At 35.0% G+C, this 22947-nt stretch overlaps 1 protein-coding gene across 9 annotated transcripts in view; it reads right to left on the bottom strand.

The window, feature by feature from the left end:
* PSMD14 (proteasome 26S subunit, non-ATPase 14) overlaps window positions 1-22947 on the bottom strand; it is a 102603-nt gene that overhangs the window by 12376 nt on the left and 67280 nt on the right. For all 9 annotated transcript variants that reach the window (XM_042243813.1, XM_042243817.1, XM_012135814.3 and 6 more), the window contains 3 exons: window positions 13395-13502; window positions 7134-7208; window positions 1019-1144 (listed from right to left, as the gene is read on the bottom strand). In XM_042243813.1, coding sequence (XP_042099747.1) covers window positions 1019-1144; window positions 7134-7208; window positions 13395-13502 — 309 coding nt within the window. The remainder of the gene's footprint in view (window positions 1-1018; window positions 1145-7133; window positions 7209-13394; window positions 13503-22947) is intronic.

Genomic DNA, 22947 nt, shown 5'->3' on the forward strand with positions numbered 1-22947 from the left:
TTGATTTTGGACTTCGAGCTTCAGATTGTAAAAGAACAGAAATCTGTGAATAAAACATTATCGTGACCACGTATACTTGTGTGTGTGTGCGCATGTGATCAGTCTTTCAATCACATCTGACTTTTTGCAACCCTATGGACTGTACCCTGCCAGGCTCTTCTGACCATGAGATTTCCCAGGCAAGAATACTGGAGTGGTTTGCCATTTCCTATTCCAGGGGATCTTCCCGAACCAGGAATCGAATCCAGGTCTTCTATGTCTCCTACATTGGCAGGCGGATTCTTTACCACTGAGCCACCTACACTTTAGCGTACAATAAACATTTTTAGGAGATTCTCAAAAGTATCACTTTTCTTACATCCTCATATGAAGTGGTCTCCCCTTGCTCTTCTCCTTTATATCATCCTGTTCACTGTCTTCACAGCACTAATTATAATGTATTGTGTTGTGTTTATTTGTTGACTTTCTGTTTCCTCTGCCAGAAAATAAATTCCACGAGGATAGGTCTTATTTCTTACTATACCCCCAGAGCCTGACATCTATCTAACTGGTTTCCAATAAATACTTATTTAATGAAAAACAGGAAACTTCACGTTACGTGTTATGAAGTGTTAAATGCTGCTGTTGTTCACATCTCCTTGTTCCTCCTTCCCTTTCAAGAAAAAGTCCTCTGAGTAATGGAGAGATTTCAAATGTACAAGACCATTTTACACGGTCTACAACCGGGGCTGGCTAACTACAGGCCATGAGTCAAATCTCGCTGGATGCCGATTTTACTAAGACACAGCTTCACGCATTCCTTTGTGTATTTACTGTCTGTGGCTACTTTTACTCTGTAACCGCAGAGTTGAGTAGTTGCAACAGACTGGATGGCTGGGATGGCCTGTACAGCCTAAAATATTTACTGTTTGATCTATGAAATAGGCCACTCTGCTTTTAACTGTTTATATAATGCCTGATATCTAACTGCACATATTCTAAAGGTTATAAGAAATAAACGCTGAAAATAAGTTTTTACCTTATTGTAATTTTTTGCTAATTCCAACATCTCTTTTACCACTGATTCATTATGTTTACAGTGTTCACTGTAGTCCTGAAGTGTCAAACCTTCCATCCAACTCTTCTTATGCAAATTTAATAACATCTAAAAAACACAAAGAAAAATTAATTATGCTTCTATACTGAAGAAATTTCCTTTATGTCTTGAAAAACAACTTCACAAACAACTTTTGGAATTAATGAATTTAAATTTAATTTTATTAATTTAAATAAACCCTAAAGAGTATCCTCCTAAATCTATATTAACAAAACTCTAAGGAATACTCCAACCCCATGGCCTTTGCAGTCCCTCTGCCTCAAAGGCTGTTTTCTTTATCTTTCTATAGCTTACTTTTCTCACTTCCTTAGAGATAGATGCCACTTCTCACCACCTTATAAAAAAGCCACTCCACACTATCCTAAACATCTTTCTTTCCTTAACCTGTTTATTATTTTTATAACACTATAAACAGCTGAAACTTGTGTTTTCTTGTTTAGTGCATTTCTTTCTCACTAAAGAGAAATCAACAGGGCAAGGACTTTAATTCAAGATCACCAAGATCTAGATTCTAGAATCTAGATCATACTCTAATCATAGAATATAATCAATAAGTATATACTGAATGAATGAAACTACTATGTTATGCACAGGATTTCTAACAGTTCATATAGCCCAGCTTTCAAATACCAAGATAAGGAGGTAAATGCTCCTATTTACTGAATGACTTTGTGTCAGTCTTTCTGAGCCTTTGTTTACAGTATCTATGAATTGAAGGCTTATAGATAATCTCCAAGTTTCCTTCAAATTTTAATATTCTGTCTATAACTTCTTAAATTTAAATTTTATATCAAAATGAAAAGTCATAAAACTGGGAAGAAAATCAGATTCATCCAGTTTGCAATCACATCAGCAAACTAGGATCAGATCCTATTAATGATCACGGAACTAAACACCTTAGCTCATTATTTCTTAAATTGGACTCGTAGTTCTGAGGACATATTCTTGGAAATTCATCAGTTTTCAAGTTCAAATTCCTAAGACAGTTTTTCTTAAAAGTCCTATTCTATAAATAATGTCCTTCAGTTGAGGACTACCAGTGAAGAAGAAGAGTTTTCTAAATGATAAAATTACACAAGATCAAAAAAATGGTGGCTACAGAATGATTGATGTTTTCTTGCTATGAAAACCAGTATACTTTATTTAACTTTTTATTTTATATTGGGGTGTACCGATTAGATTCAGGGGAACAGCAAATGGACTCAGCCATACGTATACATATAACCATTCTCCCCCAACGTCCCCTCCCATCCAGGCTGTCATATACCATTAAACAGAGTTCCCTGTGCAATACAGTAGGTCCTAGAAGCAGTATACTTTAAGTGAGATCCACAAGGCATGAGGCTCTAAAGACATAGTCAGAAGTGAGTTTAGTTTAAAAGAACTGTTTGCAGCTAAAATCAGTACAAAGTTTTCCTTATGCTGAAGAATAAGCTACAAGTCAAAATCATCTATGAGAACTTTCAAGACACAAAAGCTCCAAATTCCCTGATTGCTCCCCTAGGGCTCATGGAGGCAAGAGTAGTTTGAAAACACCTGGAAAACTCCTGAACATGTAGCCCAATTTCTTTGCTTCCCATCTACACCATGGATAATGTTTTAGAAAATACATCTTCAGGAAATTTTGGTGCAGCTGCAACTACCAATGTTATAAGAAAGTGAAAGTGTTATTCGCTCAGTTGTGTCCAGCTCTTTGTGACCCCCATGGACTGTAGCCCACCAGGTTCCTCTGTCCATGGAATTCTCCAAGCAAGAATACTAGAGTGAGTTGCCATTTCCTTCTCCAGAGGATCTTCCCAACCCAGGGAATGCTATAAAGCTATAAATGCTATATAGCTATATATACCAATGTTATAAAGCTACCTATGATTGTTGAGAACAGGCTTTTTGTACACATCAAAAGCAAACCAAAAAATTTCCCAATGAGCAGAATATCCCACCCTGCCTGGACAAGGATTGCACTGGGCCCCTCAGGTAAGACTTGGAGTTAAGTATACAGGTTGGTGGGACAAGAATAAAGGCAGGGGCTTTTGACATTAAGAAAGCACATGAACTGAGCTATGCTAGGAATATAAATATACTATTAATTAATTATTTATATGTGTGCTTTTTTTATATCAAGGATGGTAGCTAAGGTATCAAGAATGGATACTATAAAAGAAAGAAGAAAAAGAAAGTCTGATGTAATTAGATGGATATTTCCAAACAGTTGGGTCTCAGATATAAGACTGACAATATATGTATAATATATTTATGTATCTGAATGAATTTTTCAGTTTGTGTCTGAGTGGTACCCTTCTACCCATGGCCTGCACCTAGTCTACATAAAATTAAAACAAGTGTTGAAAGTGTACTTTCAGTTATCAACTAAATCTACCAAAGCTGGTATGAACTTTGGAACAAAAGCAAACAGATGGAAGAGAGCTTTACGGCTCTGTGTCTCCCTCAGGTCAAGGAAGAACTGGCCCCCTGCAGCACCTCACTCAAAACCATGCTCAAGCACCTAGGACCTATGAGGGAGTTTATTGGTGGCTTAGAAGTTTTAAATCAATAGTTTATCAAACTTCAGAAAATCTTACATGGCACATGCTCCCCACAAAATATAAATGAGCCAGAAAACGGAAGTGATTTGGTTGAAAGAGGGAGTATTATAGGGAGCCCTCTTATTTCACCTCCCACACACCATATGCACTAGAATCCCTTCTAAGGTAACTCTGTGGGGAACACTTTCAACTAGTAAGAAGATCTTGTTTACTACTGATTACTTATCATGTTTGAACTTCAGAGTGCATGTAGCATTCAAAGCTTATTGCTGTCAACAGTACTCATGCTCTTTAAGACTTTTTAAAGTCTTTCTCAGAAACGCAAGAAGCCTATTTGGAGGATGACCAATTGCAGTAATAAAGAAAGAAAACAGCAATTCAGATTATAATTTTAAAAAGCAATAGGCAGAATATTTCTAACTAGTTGAGAGAAAAATGTACTCAAGATAACTCTAAATTAGTAGAAGCTAAAGAATGCTAATTTACCAAGATCCTAGGTAATTTGTAAAGTATCAAATTTTACCCCCCAAAGATGTCCTTTTCATTATAGGGGACTGGAATGCAAAAGTAGGAAGTCAAGAAACACCTGGAGTAACAGGAAAATTTGGCCTTGGAATACAGAATGAAGGACGCCAAAGGCTAACAGAGTTTCCAAGAAAACGCACTGGTCATAGCAAACACCCTCTTCCAACAACACAAGAGAAGACTCTACACATGGACATTACAAGGTGGTCAACACCGAAATCAGATTGATTATATTCTTTGCAGCCAAAGATGGAGAAGCTCTATACACTCAGCAAAAACATGATCGGGACCTGACTGTGGGTCAGATCATGAACTTTTTATTGCCAAATTCAGACTTATATTGAAGAAAATGGGGAAAACCACTGACCATTCAGGTATGACCTAAATCAAATCCCTTAGGATTATACAGTGGAAGTGAGAAATAGATTTAAGGGACTAGATCTGATAGAGTGCCTGATGAACTATGGATGGAGGTTCGTGACATTGTACAGGAGACAGGGATCAAGACCATCTCCATAAAAAGAAATGCAAAAAGGCAAAATGGCTGTCCAAGGAGGCCTTACAAATAGCTGTGAAAAAGAAAAGGAAACACATAAGCATCTGAATGCAGAGTTCCAAAACATAGCAAGGAGAGATAAGAAAGGCTTCCTCAGTGATCAATGCAAAGAAATAGAGAAAAGCAATAGAATGGAAAAGACTAGAGATCTCTTCAAGAAAATTAGAGATACCAAGGGAACATTTCATGGAAAAGATGGGCTCAATAAAGGACAGAAATGGTATGGACCTAACAGAAGCAGAAGATATTAAGAAGAGGTGGCAAGAAGACACAGGAGAACTATACAAAAAAGATCTTCACGACCCAGATAATCACGATGGTGTGATTACTCACCTAGAGCCAGACATCTTGGAATGTGAAATCAAGTGGGCCTTAGGAAGCATCACTACAAACAAAGCTAGTGGAGGTGATGGAATTCTGGTAGAGCTATTTCAAATCTTAAAAGATGATGCTACGAAAGTGCTGCGGTCAGTATGTCAGCAAATCTGGAAAACTCAGCAGTGGCCACAGGACTGGAAAAGGTCAGTTTTCTTTCCAATCCCAAAGAAAGGCAATTCGAAAGAATGCTCAAACTACCTCACAATCGCACTCATCTCACACACTAGTAAAGTAATGCTCAAAATTCTCCGGGCCAGGCTTCAGCAATACGTGAACCATGAACTTCCAGATGTTCAAGCTGGTTTTAGAAAAGGCAGAGGAACCAGAGATCAAATTGCCAACATCTACTGGATCATCCAAAAAGCAAGAGAGTTCCAGAAAAACATCTATTTCTGCTTTACTGACTATGCCAAAACCTTTAACTGTGTGGATCACAACAAAATGTGGAAAATCCTTCAAGAGATGGGAATACCAGACCACCTGACCTGCCTCTTCAGAAATCTGTACGCAGGTCAGGAAGCAACAGTTAGAACTGGACATGGAACAACAGACTGGTTCCAAATAGCAAAAGGAGGACGTCAAGGCTGTATATTGTCACCCTGCTTATTTAACTTATATGCAGAGTACATCATGAGAAACACTGGACTGGAAGAAACACAAGCTGGAATCAAGATTGCTGGGAGAAATATCAATAACCTCAGATATGCAGATGACACCACCCTTATAGCAGAAAGTGAAGAACTGAAGAACCTCTTGATGAAAGTGAAAAGGAGAGTGAAAAAGCTGGCTTAAAGCTCAACATTCAGAAAACGAAGATCATGGCATCCGGTCCCATCACTTCCTGGCAAATAGATGGGGAAACAGCGGAAACAGTGGCTGACTTTATTTTTGGGGGCTCCAAAATCACTACAGATGGTGATTGCAGCCATGAAATTAAAAGACACTTACTCCTTGGAAGTAAGTTATCACCAACCTAGACAGCACATTAAAAAGCAGAGACATTACTTTGCCAACAAAGGTCCGTCTAGTAAAGACTACGGTTTTTCCAGTAGTCAAGTATGGATGTGAGAGTTGGACTATAAAGAAAGCTGAGCGCTGAAGAATTGATGCTTTTGAAGAAGCTTTTGGAGAAGATTCTTGAGCGTTCCTTGGACTGCAAGGAGATCTAACGAATCCATCCTAAAGGAGATTAGTTCTGGATGTTCATTGGTAGGACTGATGTTGAAGCTGAGACTCCAATACTTTGGCCACCTGATGCAAAGAGCTGATTCATTGGAAAAGACCCTAATGCTGGGAAAGATTCAGGGCAAGATGAGTAGGGGATGACAAAGGATGATATGGTTGGATGGCATCACCGACTCAATGGACATGAGTTTGGGTAAACTCAGGTAGTTGGTGATGGACATGGAGGCCTGGTTTGCTGCAGTTTATGGGGTTGCAAAGAGTCAGACACGACTGAGCGACTAAACTGAACTGAAAAAATGCTAATTCATCAAGATGCTAGGTAATTTTTAAAGTATCAAATTTTACTACTATAAAAAGGTGTACAAATTTAGATCTGAATATCTGAAAATCCTTAAAATGCATTTCCCTTTTGACTCACTCATCCTAAGTAACCATGATACTTTTTAAAAAACACAATACAGTTACAATCTAATTTATTCCTTTCAAATTTGGAAAGTTATCTATTTAGCAATTTAGTGACAAAAGGTCATTTTTTATGGAGAAGATAAATTAATCAGAAAATCACAGACCTAGAAGAAAGATTTTTATAATTTATCATAAAACCAAGGTGGAATTTTTGTTTCCTACTTCTTCTAACTTCTTCCTTCTTCTAACATAGCAAGAAGTTAAAACTGTCTTTCACTTTTTCCAGTAAAATATTCCTTTATTTTATGCTGCAATTCAAGAGGAATTAAAAAACTTTTGAATACAATGAAAGAGGTCAATAATTTAAATTCAAATAAACCAGGTAATAGTTCAACTGTTTGAAATAGACATTTTTCCTTCTCAAAGGTAAAAAATTTAAGCTCACCTTCTGTTCCAATTCATTTTTCCGATAGTTAATAGTAATGGAGTAATAATGTCTGTTTAGTCCATGAATTAATGCCTATATAGATAAATGATTAGAAAAAGGACAAATCAGTATTTTTCATCTAATAAAATAAATACAGCTGTTTGAAAATATTGACATATCCAGTAGACAATACCTTTATATCTTCTAAACATGACTTTTTATCCAAAATAAATATTAAACTATTTTTTTCTCAGCTAAAGTTTAGGAGTGAGGTTCTGAGGTATGGGGCACACATTCTTTAAGGCATGAAATAGCAGCATAGATTCAACAGTTTTAGTAGCCTTGCTCAGAGTTAGATACAGTTTGACTTTATCATTATCTAACTTAGAAATTAACTATTCATAATTTAGAAATAGCACATAATTTATTAAGTCTAATTTTATGATCATCTAGGCAGTGGCTCTTTCTTACTTAGAAAAAAGCCTAAAAAGCTGTAACAAAATAATTGTTCCTTCACCCACAACATTAATCTGGAGTTTCCCTTTTTAATTCATTTCTAATATTTGAAAAGTAACTGTCTGCACATGTCTCTAAATTAATAAAATGGAATCTGTTCTGTACTGGATCTAGTGACAGGCAATCTCACTCAGCAGTACTTGTAGATATCACTTGGGCTAAATTTATATTTCTTTGTTAGTGTCGCTGTTAATCTTTCATACTCCCTGTGTTAGTTTTACTACTTTTATCCAAATACCGTAATTGAAAATCAAGTAGGTAGTGCCTTCAAGTTCAAAAGTGGGAATTTCAGCAGAAAAGTTGAATCTCTAAAATATGGACCTGTCTGTTTCCCTATTTGGCTAATGGAAACTTCTTTCCACTGTACTTGATCACCAAGAAAAACAGGGAAACCATAATAAAAACTTAAGCTAATGGCATGGTTTTATTAAGAAACAATAACGCTGCATGTGCTGGAAATGCTTCACAACTGCTTAAATAACTTAGCAGCAGAGGTTCAAATGAGGTCCAGAACAGTTTCTATGGACTCCTTAATCAGCCTTCCAAGACATTAAAGCACAGAAATATACATTGGATACATTTTCAAGTACAAAAACAAAAAGGGCTTTGGGGTTAACTCTCAGGAATCTAAAGATAAACTATAATTAGATTTTTATAGTGTAGTCTTAAGGTGTTGAGGCAAAAAAAGGGGGTAGAAAGAAAACATTTGATGAGCACCTGGCATCTGCTTTACAAAATAAGTCTTCTAATCTTCACAACAACCCAGTAAGGTAGGCTGGCTCCGTGTGTATTTCTGACAGATGAGGTAATAAGACACTAATCTCAATTTGTACTAGTTTCTACCTAATAAAAGGCAAAGCTGGGGTCTGAGCCTAAGACTTTTTGACTCCAAAGCCCATGTTTTTTTCTACCATACTATGATGCTACAGTATATCTCAGAAATTCTTAAATTCTTTGTACTTTAAAAATGAGAATGAAAACAAAGCATAGTCTTATTATTAAATTTTGCTAGCAAAATCACCCCACCAAATACTAACCCATTTTAGATTATGTACTGCAAAAATCCATTCTCATATTTCTAACATCTGCTATAATAAAACGGTTGACATGTGAAATTAAAGTACTAAGAGAATCTATTAAATCCTTATTCATTTCAATAATCAAGAACAGTGAGCTAAATTTCAGTGCATAGATATGTGTACTACTGTGAGGATCAAACAGTGGGGCTAATCAGTGCCTCCTTTAAATGGTACTCAACTTTATGCAAATTAGGAAGTACATCCTCTGGGTGGAAGAATTTAAAGAAAAGGTGCCCAAGTGCTCCAACTGTGTGATTTTACATAGTGGCCATAAAGCTAGTAATGGTATAGCCAACAGATACAGAAGTCAGCCAAATGGGTACCTACACACGTCCGCATTTTGGAGATAAACTGTACTGCTGAAATACACAGTTGAGAACTTGAAGGCACTACCTACTTGATTTTCAATTACGTTATTCAGATAAAAGTAGTAAAACTAACACAGGTAGTATGAAAAATTAGCAGGAACAATAATAAATATAAATTTAATCCAAATGATATCCTCAAACTATTTTCTAACTTCACTTACTCACCTGCTGCATGCCCCCATTACATTCATCCCAAATCATAAGTAAACTGGCCCCGAGGAGTCCTTCTTCCATATAAACCCAAAAGGCGCAGGCTCTTTTATTTAACTTAGTGAAAAATAAACTTTCTGAGATTCACCAATCTAGTTGACACTGAATTACAAGTTGTGGCAGCATACACCAAATATAAGATTAGCTCTACCAAGGAGGAGACTAGCCTCTTGAAAGGGCCAAGTTGAAAATGCCATAGTATATCAGGCCAACAAAGAAGTTACATAACCAGGAAATTTTGGAGAACATCAATACCTAATTTTTAAATCTACACTTAACAAAACACATGATGGATTTAGGAAAATTTAGGCAATTCTTCAGTAAAACAGAATTTTGTCCTGAAGCTCATTCATTAATTATTTGAAAACTCCAACAATTTCTCATAGAAGCACTATTAAAAAGCAAGGTTCTGTTCTATACTGTTTATATTTCGGGCTGTCAGCTATCAGTGGCTGATCTGGGAAGCTAAATCACCTTTTAGAGCACTGTTTCTAGGACAATACATTTTAGAATTACTCAAATGGGACTTAGCTTATTTGCTTCGTGGATATGCTGACCCTTGTTTTCTTTGCTCAAAAGCTGTCAAAAACTTTCAAAGAAGGGAGTTCTTCCTAGGTTGAGACTCAATATCACGTATAAGATGCTATTTATTTTAGACAAAGAGTAATCTGGAGAAGTAACTAGACAAAGAGGAGTTTTGAGATCCCACTGATTTGACTTTCAGGTTATTTCTATATTTAAGTTCATCTTTAGAGTAGAGCTTTATAATTTTGTTGGTATGACAGATCTGAAGAAAAGTACACCAATAATCATTATGGTGAAATCATACTTTCTGGCAATGTCTAGACTACTCAGGAGAAATGAGAAGTTCTAACTTCATTTGCTCACTGTGTGGAAAACAGGCATATTATAAAACACACAGCTTATGAAAGGTGTAATAACGTATTTATAGGTTCTTGATAGGTTAAAAAAAAGTTTCATGCTCTTAAGGCGTATTTATTTAGATCTAAAGATAATCTGTTTGCCTTATTTTACACTGATAAACTGAAACTGTGCTGCTAAATATCATCCATTAAATCATACTTTAAAAGGAAGCTTTCTTTATATAAATAAAATAACTGAAAAGAAACAAAACATGTGTTTTGTTCCCTTTTGGGTGGAGGACTAGGCTCCAAATGGCAAATGCAGAAGGGATAACTTTTGCTAAATACTTTTTCATCAGTTTTGAATTTTGAGCTGTATATATATATTATCTATGCCAAAATTAATGAATTAGTGAATCTTCTAACTATAGTATAAAAGGAGAAGCTCTGCTTAGAGTTCCTACAACTCACTAGGTAACCTAGGCAAATCACAAATATGCTGGGCTCAAGTCTCCTCATCTACAAAATGCCCACAATGGTTCTTTCTAGAGCAACTGACTCACAACTGCTTAACAACTACTGAAAATAATGTTTTTTGAAGAGTTTAACTCTGTTAGACAATAAAGTTGTACTCAGAGCTACACTTAAGGGGCTCACAATCCTAGTACAATGCATCTATGCATCAATAGTTAGTAAATTTCCATGCAGCTGACAACCAATCTTCAAACAAACTGTGACCTTTAAGGACTTGAAATGATGAACAATTTTTAGTGAAACAGGTTTAATAAAATAAATGTTTGCTAATCCTCAATTCTATACATTTGACAGTACTGGTCAAATGTTCCACATACAAAATAGTATTACAGTTACGAACATTAACAGGAAACTCTACAGTATAGGCATTACACTTTTCACTCTATTGGAAATGACTCTATTAATGACTTCTCTTATTTAAAACATGAAAGTTCATATAAACCTAGTCTATTAGCTTTGTTTTGTTGTCGATGCTTCAACATTGCTATTAGTGCTTAAAAGTAACATCTTCTAAAAGCAGTATGTTTCACTGCAAAAAGTTTAAGAAATAAAGAGAAGGAAAAACAAGAAAAAAATCCATAATCCTATTACCCAAAGGCAATCAATACTAACATTGTGGTGTAAATACACACACACAGTTTTTAATATATATTTTTTCAAAGAGGAGAACTTGTATATGTGATTTTATCATCTTTACCTTAACGTATTTTGAACTTTCCTCAATATATTAAATAGTAGTTTACAATATAACCCTAATATTATAGTAAAAAAATCAGCAAAGCATTAGCAAACACCAGCATGAGGGCTGATGGACCTATTCCTACTACCTGTAAGTTGGTTTAGGAATAAGATCCCTCTAAACACAAACTAATTTTCCTCCAAAATAAGAGGCATGGCCTTTCTGAAAGGTTTCTGATCCCTGAGGTACAGATTCTGCCAACACATCTTAAAATTCTATTATGAATAACACCATTCACTTCAAGTTCTTCTAGGCTGCTTTCTTTCTACCTCGTCTTAGAAAACTAAGAAGTTGTATTAAGGTGTGCCCTTGTTCTGTCAGTTTTTCGCTTGACCCCATTTGAGTGTTTTAGTACTGGAATTGTCTCAAAACTGCAAAGCATTCAGATAGATATCTTCCTGATGGGCGCTATATAAACTGTAAAATAAATATATTTACAGATTTTAATTGGAAGGCAAAACAAGCTAAGAAGAAATGAAAAACAATGATGCTATAGCTGTTATATACACAGGTCCCTTTAACTTCAGTTTGGAAAGCTTCACAAGGTTCATCTTAAATTACAGTTTATCAGGTAAAAAATACAAACTGGATTGATGCAAAAAGAACCAGATTTTAATTATTTAATTACACTCAATTTTTAAGGTTAAACAGCAGTATTTAAATTTAAAAGACAATATCTGCAACAGGTGGCTGTTGACTTGCAATTAGTAGAAACTTCTGGCAGAAACATACCATGCAGTAATCACAATGATCTTAGACTGTGAGATGCTACTTAACCTTTTGCAAAAAAATAATGAAGCAGTATGATGCTATGGGGGTTTACAAGAAAGGTCATTATCACAGGCTAAACTGGTCCAGTAATATATTCTCTTGGAACATGCAAGCATGGGCTTGTCTGTACCCAATCAAAAGCGCTAGTAGCTTACTTCATACTCGTTGTACTTTGTAGTTTTCTCTGATGTCTGAAATAATTTTTTCAAAAGCAACACACCTCAATCCTTTGGGAAAAAAATTTTTTCACTTTGATGAAGGCTTCAGATGAGTGATTGCTGAAAAACTAAGCATCTGAAAGTATAAAGTTATCAAAGTATAGCCAAGCTTAACCATGGCTAACTGTCAAAGCCACAACTCCCTAAAGACAACCACAGGACAGAGCAAGGTTTCAGAAGCAGAGCAGCAGTAGCTACTATAATGCCTCTGTCCTGTGTGTTCTATTTAACCGAACATGGTATTCCTGTCCTTTTAATTAATCTTCAGAGAAGCAATTAACTATACAGACACAGGTTGTGGTGCATTTAAAAACATATTAAAATAATTTTTGCAGACAATAAAGATTTGTGTAAAAACAATGAGGTATGTGAATGATACAAAGAAAACACTAATCACTCAGGAGGATATTAAGTGTCTAAATAACTTTAATAATATGCCTGACATTACTAGAAAGAACAAGATACAAACTAATCAAAAGCAGTATGTAGCTGTGTCTTGTATGAATTGTTTTAAAAGAAGGGATTAAGCAAAATAAATTTAAAAAATATTTAAGTACTATTTAGGAACTGCTTCTGGGAACCCCTTAAAGTATACAGCAATTTACCATTAGGTATTAAAAGTCTACTAACCAATCAATAATGATACTATGATACCTAACACACTCCACTTAAACCCCTATCAGTCCTTTACTACATTGTTAACCAACAAAACTGTAAGGTACTCTCAAGATTAAGGATCTACTATGCCCCCCAAAAGGATGTCCTCAAACTGTTAGCGAAGTTTAAAGACATCACTAAAAGCAGACTCATATACAACAAATCTAACTTTGCAAAACTATTTTCATAATCTCCTTTTAAAGCACAAGAAAAATTAACTGCAAAACAAATTAAAAGACTAAGTATTGGATCATAAACTGGTCATTTATAACAGGCTTTTAATATGTAAAACAGTTTCAACATATAATCAAATACAGGCATTACCTGAATAGACGGCTTGTTTAGGTGACCCAGATTTGAGGTTGTTTGTCTTGGTTCATGTCCTAAGACCATCATATTAGCATTGATCAATCTGAAGGCATCAATAACAACCTGTAAAAACAAGGTGTCAGGTCATTTCTTTTTTAAAAAGCAAGTGATGATGTCAAGCCAACAGTGGACAAGGCATGATCAACTTGCATCTGTTTCTGGCCTATTTCCAGAAAATCATTTAATTATAATATTAATAAAAAAGAACCCCTGCTGACTGTGCCATCAGCACACCACCCTCTATCTTGTAATGTAAGGTGACACCAATTATTGCAATTTTCATGAAGCAGTAAAGGAAAATATTAACTTTGCATCTTTATTATTGAAACACGTCATTACTAAACTTACACCAAACAGCCCTCATTGGTGTGCATGTCTGTCACCTAAATTTTACCTAATCAAAATGAATGACAAAGAGAAACTAAAACTGAAAGTGAGCACAAGCTAAGGGACCACATCTAAAGCCCAGCCCTGTCACATCAATTATACTACCACAATACTTGAAATGACAACAAAATTACAACCAGCAAGGCAGTCACTCCACGTATTCTCTTCTAGTCAGATACCTTTTACTTCTTGTGACTATAAAAAACTTTATACCTTGTCTGATGGCCTTACATGTCCAAACCACTCTCAAGAATAAGAGGCACAATACAAGAAAACCAAGGTCATCTACGCTTTAAGTTAGGAACATGGTATAGAATGATACAGTTCTAAGTTCAAAGTAAACAAATAATGATAGGTATTCTCTTTTTGCTGGGTGTATTCAATATTTTTGTAGAGAAAAACTTCAAATCCTTTTATGATACAAATCATCAATTAGCTCTTATATAGTAAGAGATTTAACAAGAATCACCTATTATCTGAATGCTTTTCTCTGTTCATTATCATGGATTTGAAAGAACTTGTTAAAGGTTTTAAATGTTAAGTTTTATGCAAAGAACCTGGGATCTCAAGACACATGTCTCTTTTAGAGAATGTAAATCAATCACCTAGAGAAAAAACTCAATACATTCTTCATATAAAAATATCTTAAGGCAGGATACAATAATATTTCTAGGTTTGCCTCTCAAAGAGATTTATCAGTGTTTCAAAAGCTGCTGTCAACTAGACTGTTTCTCATTTGTATAATTATTGAGGATACTAAGTTAAAAAAAAAATCCAAAATAAGTCAATTGGAATGTAATAAAAGTCTGAAACATCAAGGAAGTATATTACTAAATGCTATACGCCAAGAACAAGACTGAAAGAAAGAGTCACTCTTTCTAAAAAGCTGCCATGAAGGTATGAATGTACACAAACTTAGATCAAAGCACTATGAGAAGTGACACAATCTAAGGCCTCTGTCTATTCCAGCAGCCAGATAAATAAATAAATAAATAATCAACCTTGCCTTTTGCTTTTATTTCTAACAGTTTGAATTTCCCCAAAGACTCTTCTTGCCTTAAAATAAAACCAAGTATCCCCAGAACATGCATGATTTAAAAGTTTGTGAAAACTTTTTTCTTTTTATACAATAACTGTAATTCAGCCTTAATTTTCACATTTATGTATAAATAAATATGACCTAGGATTACACCTCTTGCTTACACTTATTTTTTTTCATATTTTTCATAAAGCAATAATAAAAATATGTACTACTATCAAACATGCTTTAATCAGATATTATCAGACAGTTGTTTAAAAACATATCAAAGTAAAATTTCCTAACATTTTCTACTAAAAAGCACATAAAAATAAGGTAACATTTAGGCCAAAGAAGGGGAAAAGAGACTATTCTGATAGACAGAAGTACAACTTAAATAAATATAAAATTAAGAATTGATTCCCTAACCAAAAGCAGTAAATGTTTAAGAGCAAAGCATCACTTTGGTCCAATTGTTTTTTAAAATAGTTTGATTCCGAATAGATTTCAGTACAACTTACAGAAAAAAGAACACTCCTGCAAAACTATGAAAATACCATTATATATCACAAGATGTATTTTTATATAGAATGCCTTCAAACCAAAGCAGCAAACCAGCTATTTTACAGGAAAAAGTCTCTCATATTTCTCTGGAATATTATAAACAGGTATGAAACTACATTAGAAGGAAATGGAAATACCAGTTAAATAGATATTGTGACCAGTTAAAAACAAACTGAAATTTAAATTTTTTAATTCTTTTTAAAATTAAGAGAAAAATTCAAGAATTTAATATGCTGTTCCAACCTATGTGAAATTAAATGCTTAGACTGACAATTTCTGACTGACAATATGATAGCCAACAGAAAATGAATAACTACACCAAGATCAAAGGAATTTGCGTCCATCACTATAGCAACTGTCTTAAGGAAACTAACATGTTCAACAACCTGCAGACTAAAATTAGATTTAGCATGCAATAAAAATATAAATATGGCAATATAGTCTACATTTTAATTTCTATACAATTTTATAATTGCTTTTTGCACTGTGAAAATAAGTAACTTTCTCCTTCAGAACAACTATCAAAATAGACTCATTAATGTCCAGTGCACTAATGAGCAATGGGTGCAGAAGGTGTTAATTATGCCACACTAAGACTCAAGAAAAAGCCCTAGTGAGCACTTGGAGGTGTGTACAAGCTGAAGGCGCTTCTCCATGTTTATGTATTTACAGCATGAGGCAACAGAATGACAGCAAAGTGGTCACTCCATGGATGAGGATGGAAATCTTAGATACAATATACTGAACAAAGAACCCCCTAGGATTAATTAAGGTATGGGAGGGGGGCAGGGGCAAAATCCATTTTTTCGAGCTATCTGATTTTTCTGAATGGTATCTTTTAATGCATATATACATTAAACCAGTTCAGCCTATGTCATAAGCTTATAAATCCAAAAAGTAATTTAGCCAAAAAACTTTGCCCAAAAAACTCTCTCCTTAATATGTACCAACAAAAACTTCCAACCTAAAGTATGACAAATATCTTTAGGAATATGAGGCTAGACTTTTATAATTCCTTTCCGTGCTACAGTCCTACTCACCACGTTGAATCTCTGTTCACCAGCCTGACCACTTAATTTTTTCTGGTACAAGTGCCTTGAGACTTTTCAGAGGTCACTGCAACAGTAGACAGCTTATAACAAAACCATTAGCAGTTTGGCTAGCTTAGGGAAACCTCTTACTTTCCTTTTTTGTTTATTATCACTGCATGAATCTGCAGCATATGATAGTTTATAATTTCTCAGGCTTGTTAAATTCATGTTAAAGGTCTGTTTTCTTGTTGAATAAATTTTGTTCATATAATGCTGCCTATTTCATACACTCAGTCTTTAATAGCACCTTTGGTCTATGCGCAACTCACAGATCAAAACAGAGGACTAAAATAGGGGTTGATGATGCTATTTACATGTGTGATTCCTGCTGTCTTCTTGTTAGTAGCTTTAATATAATAGAAGACCTTGTCTGTTTTGTAATTAACACATCTTTACTGGAGAGATATTTGGAAGTGATTGCTGTGAATATACTGGTTAGTAAAATAAACACAATCACACACCACTTTCTGTTATCAGACAAATTTGTGAATTGTACACATTATACTCCAGATCAACAAACTGTGATATAACAGCCAAGTAGAAGACACATATTTATATAACCCTTTATTTTTCTGAAAATATGTATTCACTCTGACCTTGCAAATATAATTAGCTTGTGGGATGTGCAGATTTCAGTACCATGGTAGCTTTACTAATTGCAACTCTTGGAAATAGACACTAAATATTTGGAAGCTGCCAATACAAAATAAAAACTGCATCTTTTTTGTACATCTGTCTTAGCTTATAAAAGCAAAATAGTTTTAAAAACAATACTGTGTTCCATATTTATTCCAAGCACACCCAAGGGTCAAGGACCTATCATTTCATTTTTAAAACGAATCTGGTTTAGGATACAAAACTGTAATTATTTTCAGATTCAGTTTAATCCATAATTTTTTGGCTTCTTTCATGAGTATAGTACAGTTTAGCCAATATGCTATTTATTTTTAAATTCACGTTTTCATATCAACTACTAGGTCACTGAAAGACTAAATTTAAAGCATCAATCTATAGTTTCCCAATTTTTACATTCAAAGGAGACTATTTTTTAAGTAAAGCTTGTAAAATTAATTTAATACAAAGGTGTCTGAAAGAAAAATGCATAAGTACTTCTGGCAGTAGATACTATAATTCACAATTTCTCTCCTTCTCTCTTGTTTTTTCAACAGTAGCTGCATTTGGCATTCCCAACTGCCCTTATTTTGAAGTCAATGACTATGGGAAGTGTTTATACATAAAATGAGCCAGGGGAAAAAAAGCTTGAAAAAAAAATTTCAGACCTCAAAATCAATGTCAAACATCAAGAAAAGAGAAGAGTTACAATTCAATTATCAGTTAGGTTACATATTTAAACACATATAAACCCACCACCATGTGAAGTAGGTCTCTAAATGGCTATAAAAATGCTAGGTGTGGAAAGAAAAGCAACACCCCATATCAAATATCCTTTATCACCTAGAAATGACCTGTTATCAACTGCTTAGGTTGTTTCTAGATTCTTTAAAAATTAAGGATGCATGTGACCTGGGAAGTACTGCTGGGGTTTGTGACCATTTCGTTACTTCTGCTGCCATGCACTGCCAGACATCTACAAGAGAAAAACATCTTATGTCTCTTGTAAGCCCACAGCATAAAAAATTCAAAGAAATCTTACTTTTTATGCCATTTCCAATGAAAAGCACTAAGAACTAAAACTGACTCATGCCAAATGCATATCACTGAATTGCTGTGATTTCTTAGTCTCAACTTTGCAACACGGAAATTATTTATAAAACGTCAATTTTAGTTCTGGAAAAGAAATTCCTGTGTGTATGTACATTTTCTTTCTTCATCCTTGGAGAATTGCTTATTGTAGCTAGAGATTTGTAGTACAACTTCAATATATTGGGAGAAAAGGGGGATGGAATGTAACTAGCATAATGTACTTTTTTTTGACAAGTGAAGACATGCATCAAAATTCAAACAGTAAAGCCACAGCTCTGAATATATATACTTTAATGAAAACAAATCGATCTCTGGAAACTAGTATGGTGAAAGGTAATTAGACGTTTTTAGATTCATGAAACTTTCTAAAAAGAATATAGTTAAGTCACGAAATAAAGTTTAGCAGAATTTTTATAGTCTGTGCCTGTACTCAGTATGGTATAGGTATTTAAATGCTTAAGACACTCTGTGGAGTCACAATCCTGCCTAAGTTAGAATTCTGGTTCTATCACCTGTGAGTTCAGTTAGCTAAGTTAACTGCTATTTGACTTTTCAATGTCACCATGTGCTCATGAATGATACCATTTGATGATAAAATTATATAAAACAGTATTTGTGTACTTCCCTGGCGGCTCAGAGGTTAAAGCGTCTGCCTCCAATGTGGGAGATCCAGGTTTGATCCCTGGGTCGGGAAGATCCCCTGGAGAAGGAAATGGCAACCCACTCCAGTATTCTTGCCTGGAGAATCCCATGGACGGAGGAGCCTGGTGGACTTCAGTCCACAGGGTCGCAAAGAGTCGGACACGACTGAGCGACTTCACTTTCACTTCCACCACTGTGGTTCTTAGTGTTACTAACTGTAGCAGTCATGGACTTGCCCAGCTTGGATCTCCTTTCAGTAGAACCTACTGCAGACATAGCTGACTCGCAGACTTCAGATGCTACACTTTTGGATCCTCTGGGGGTTCCCCAGGACACATCTCCCTAGGGCTATTCCCAGTCAATGACTGGGCACACCAAGGGTACTACAAACAGCCATTCCTACCAAATAAGGGGTTCTTCTGAAGGACAACAGTCCCAAGGACTCCCCAACAGCCTGGCTGAAACTTTCTTAGGAATATACTGCAGTATGAGGGTCTTCTTACTCAATCCTACCTTCCCTTTCTCCATCCACACAGTCAGACTTGTACTGCTATCTGAAGAGTCTCCCCTTTATCCATTAAAGGTGCTTCCCCAAATAAATCTCTTGCATAGACCAAATCCTATTTTGGCATTTGATTCTTGGAGCACTCAAACTGACACAGTAAACTAAGCAGAATATTGCTACTGCAGTACAGTGTTAAAGTTTAAGACATACTCCCCCTAGGAAAATTTCTAAATCAAATAAAAAATGTAACAGCTATACTGATTTTTTTTTTTTCAAAGACAATATGCCTAGAATTTTGGTATTCCTCTATGATAGGTATTTCTAGAATTAGAGGTGACTAATAAACAGTGAACTTAAAAACTGAATTCCTCAGGGACTATTAATGAGCTACAAGAGACCAGCATCCCTGGGTCACTGGTTGGGTAACGAACTTAACATTATCAAATCTGTCAGTAGCTACCCTGACAGTCAACACAAAAAGGACAAGTGACTTCAGACTCCTGTTTAGTAGACAAAAGAAAACAATACAGTTAGTTTGTTTATTGACAGTTCCACATAAAGTAAAGGAATAAAAGGCTCCAGAGACTAAACACTAGGGCTCACTCACGTTAGAAAGGTAGTAGGGAAGGGATAAGGGAAATAAAGGATTTACATACATTTCTTGTGCTTTAACATCACCTTCAAAAAAAATATACAAATATATCCTTCAAACTGCCATTTCTCAAAAGGCACAGTCATTTTCATAGGAGAAAAAAATGTAAAGCTCAATTACTTTGGTATGTATCCTTTTTATATATTTTTACTGGGCTTATTAATTAAATACTGCATAGAAATTACACTAATACTCAACAACCAAGAGGTAGGCATTAATATTCTTAATTTACGGATAAGGAAACTGAGGCTCCAAGGACTTGAATAAATTAAATGAGATGACAACCAGTAAGTGACACCACTATCATCTGTACATACACAGGATGCCAAAGCCAGTAGTTTTCATCACCACGTTATCTGATGGAACAGTTATCCTAACACAAAAGCAAAAAAAAAAGACCACTCTTAGATTCAGTTACATCCCAGCAAGGTTTGTGTCTTATGTGCCACCAAATATCCATTCCCCAGCAGAGTACTTGGGACCCCTAATACATATACTACAGAAAAGGTTTAATAGATTATCTATTAAACTGAAAAGCTCCAAGAAAACATTTTTGGTTATTGGTTTTTTGATTGTTTTATTTGTTTGTTTGTTTGTTTTTGGCCACACTGCATGGCACCCTGCAATGGAAGCATTGAGTTTTAACCACTAGACCACCAGGAAAGTCCCTTCTTTCCCCTTTGATTTGTGTTTAATTAGGAATAAAAACTGCATATAGAAAAGTTACTTGGCATATAAAAAGTGGCAGCAGGCATTAATTGAAAAACTTACTAGTAGTCTAAGAAAAACCTCTGATTATTATTAGAATAATGATCAACTATGACTTAGAAGAAAATCTACAACCATAGTCAATTCTACCCTCCTGAGGAAATTACAGAGATAACAACAGGCTAAAGCAGACAAACTTAAGTCCTAGGCTCAGAAACATCCTCACAATTACCAAGGATTAATGTCAAATCATTTGAGTATGATCTTAAGCAACTAATATATATAGGCTATGAAAAGACCTTTTATATAAAGTTACAGGTTCCATTTTCCGGTACAACACTGGCATTAAAACAGGGAGTAGATCCTAGTGCCCTGTGTGTCCACTGCATGCCTGGCACACAGTATGATCGATAAATGTCTGCTGAATGAATGACCAGGGTTCATTAGATTGAAGATAGAAAAGTATTCAAGAGGCAAAAGAGTCAATAAATAATATTTTTATAGATAATGGGACATTGTTTTAAAGGTTTTCCTACATCTTTACAGCAACAGTTGAATTCAAACCAATTTGAAGCAGATTTCTCTCACTCAAATGCATAGAAATTACTAAACAACAATAAATTTGCCCACAAATTGTATTATTAATAGAGAAGTTTGAAATTAAAAGAATGACACTTAAGAACTGTTAGTTGTATATCAGATTTATACTTAGAATTTTAAACATAAAATTGTTTTAACATTCTTAGCCGACAATTTCTGATTATATAGATAGTGTTCTAAACTATTAAGTCTAGCAGGAATAGTATATGCACATTAACACCTAAAATATTTTCTTAGACATCCTCACAGATTATATCTGAATGTTATAAAACTTCAAATTGATACTAAGAGTGAAAAACAGGGCACAAACAAAAGATAATATAGAAACTAAACTTGTTCCAAGAGTTGGATGAGTATGCTCACAAAGCTATATTAGGAATAGAAATAGAATTTTTATGTGTCCTATTTTCTATTTTTCTCTCTCAGCCTGGAAAACTAGGCAAAGAAAAGGTGTGTGTGTATACAAAATTCGAGATAAGGACTATTCAGCCCTTAAATTAACTTTTATGGGATACTGATGAAAAGAAAATCTTATGAATAGTAGCTAAATATATTCCACTAGCTTTAAAAGACAAATGACATGACAAACTCGAACTCTAGCTCTGATTACAGAAAATTCAGATTTATCAAGGCTAATGTCTATGAAACACTGGCTCACTGACCTTGTCAATCTCATGTTTCACTCATTTAAAATAAGACTCTATCATCACTAACATATACAAATTACTTACTAAACCTCACAAAATTAGCTGCAGTTTTCTTACATGTTAAGTCAGAACTGGTAATAACTGACCACTGACACACTCATTCCTTGATTTTATTTTATAACCACTTATGAAAAAAACTATTTTTTACAGACCCTGCATGAATTTCAGGATAAGGAAAAATTTCTCCCTTAAAAGAAGCTCCAGTCTTGTGGGGGAGACAATATTTAGGTATATGTGTGTGTGTGTCTTGTGGAGGAGACAATATTTAGATATGTGTTTGTGCGTGCGTGTGTCTTGTGGGAGAGACAATATTTAGATGTGTGTGCATGTGCGTGTGTCTTGTGGGGGAGACAATATTTAGATGTGTGTGTGTGTGTGTGAAGTCGTTTCAGTTGTGTTTGACTCTTTGCGACCCTACAGACTATACCCACCAGGCTCCGTTTTCCCTGGGATTCTCCAGGCAAGAATACTGGAGTGGGCTGCCATGCCCTCCTCCAGGGGACCTTCTCAACTGAGGGACCGAACCCCATCTCCTGCAGCTCCTGCCCTGCAGGCAAATTCTTTACCACTGAGCCACTGCGGAAGCCCATAGACAGATGAATAAAACACAAAATGATTTTAATTACATCAATTATCTTAAAGGCCAGAATTTTAACATAATATATTCACATTCTTTTTCATCAGCATGCCCCAGAGAAATATGCTGGAAAAACAATAAGTGTCCAATAAAAAAATCAGCTGACTATTCCTAAATTAGTCTGAGAGTACAAAATATAAAAAGGGAACTTTTTCTTTTGTAGCTGTTACCTTCACCTTCCTAAAGTGAGCAAATTAGTAATTAATTTATACACTTATTCTTAAATTTTTCAAAAATATTCAGATTCTATTTTTAAAAACATGATAGTCATTTTTCCTTGTATCAATTATTTT

Source organism: Ovis aries, chromosome 2, assembly GCF_016772045.2.
Source record: "Ovis aries strain OAR_USU_Benz2616 breed Rambouillet chromosome 2, ARS-UI_Ramb_v3.0, whole genome shotgun sequence".
Taxonomy (NCBI): Eukaryota; Metazoa; Chordata; class Mammalia; order Artiodactyla; family Bovidae; genus Ovis; species Ovis aries.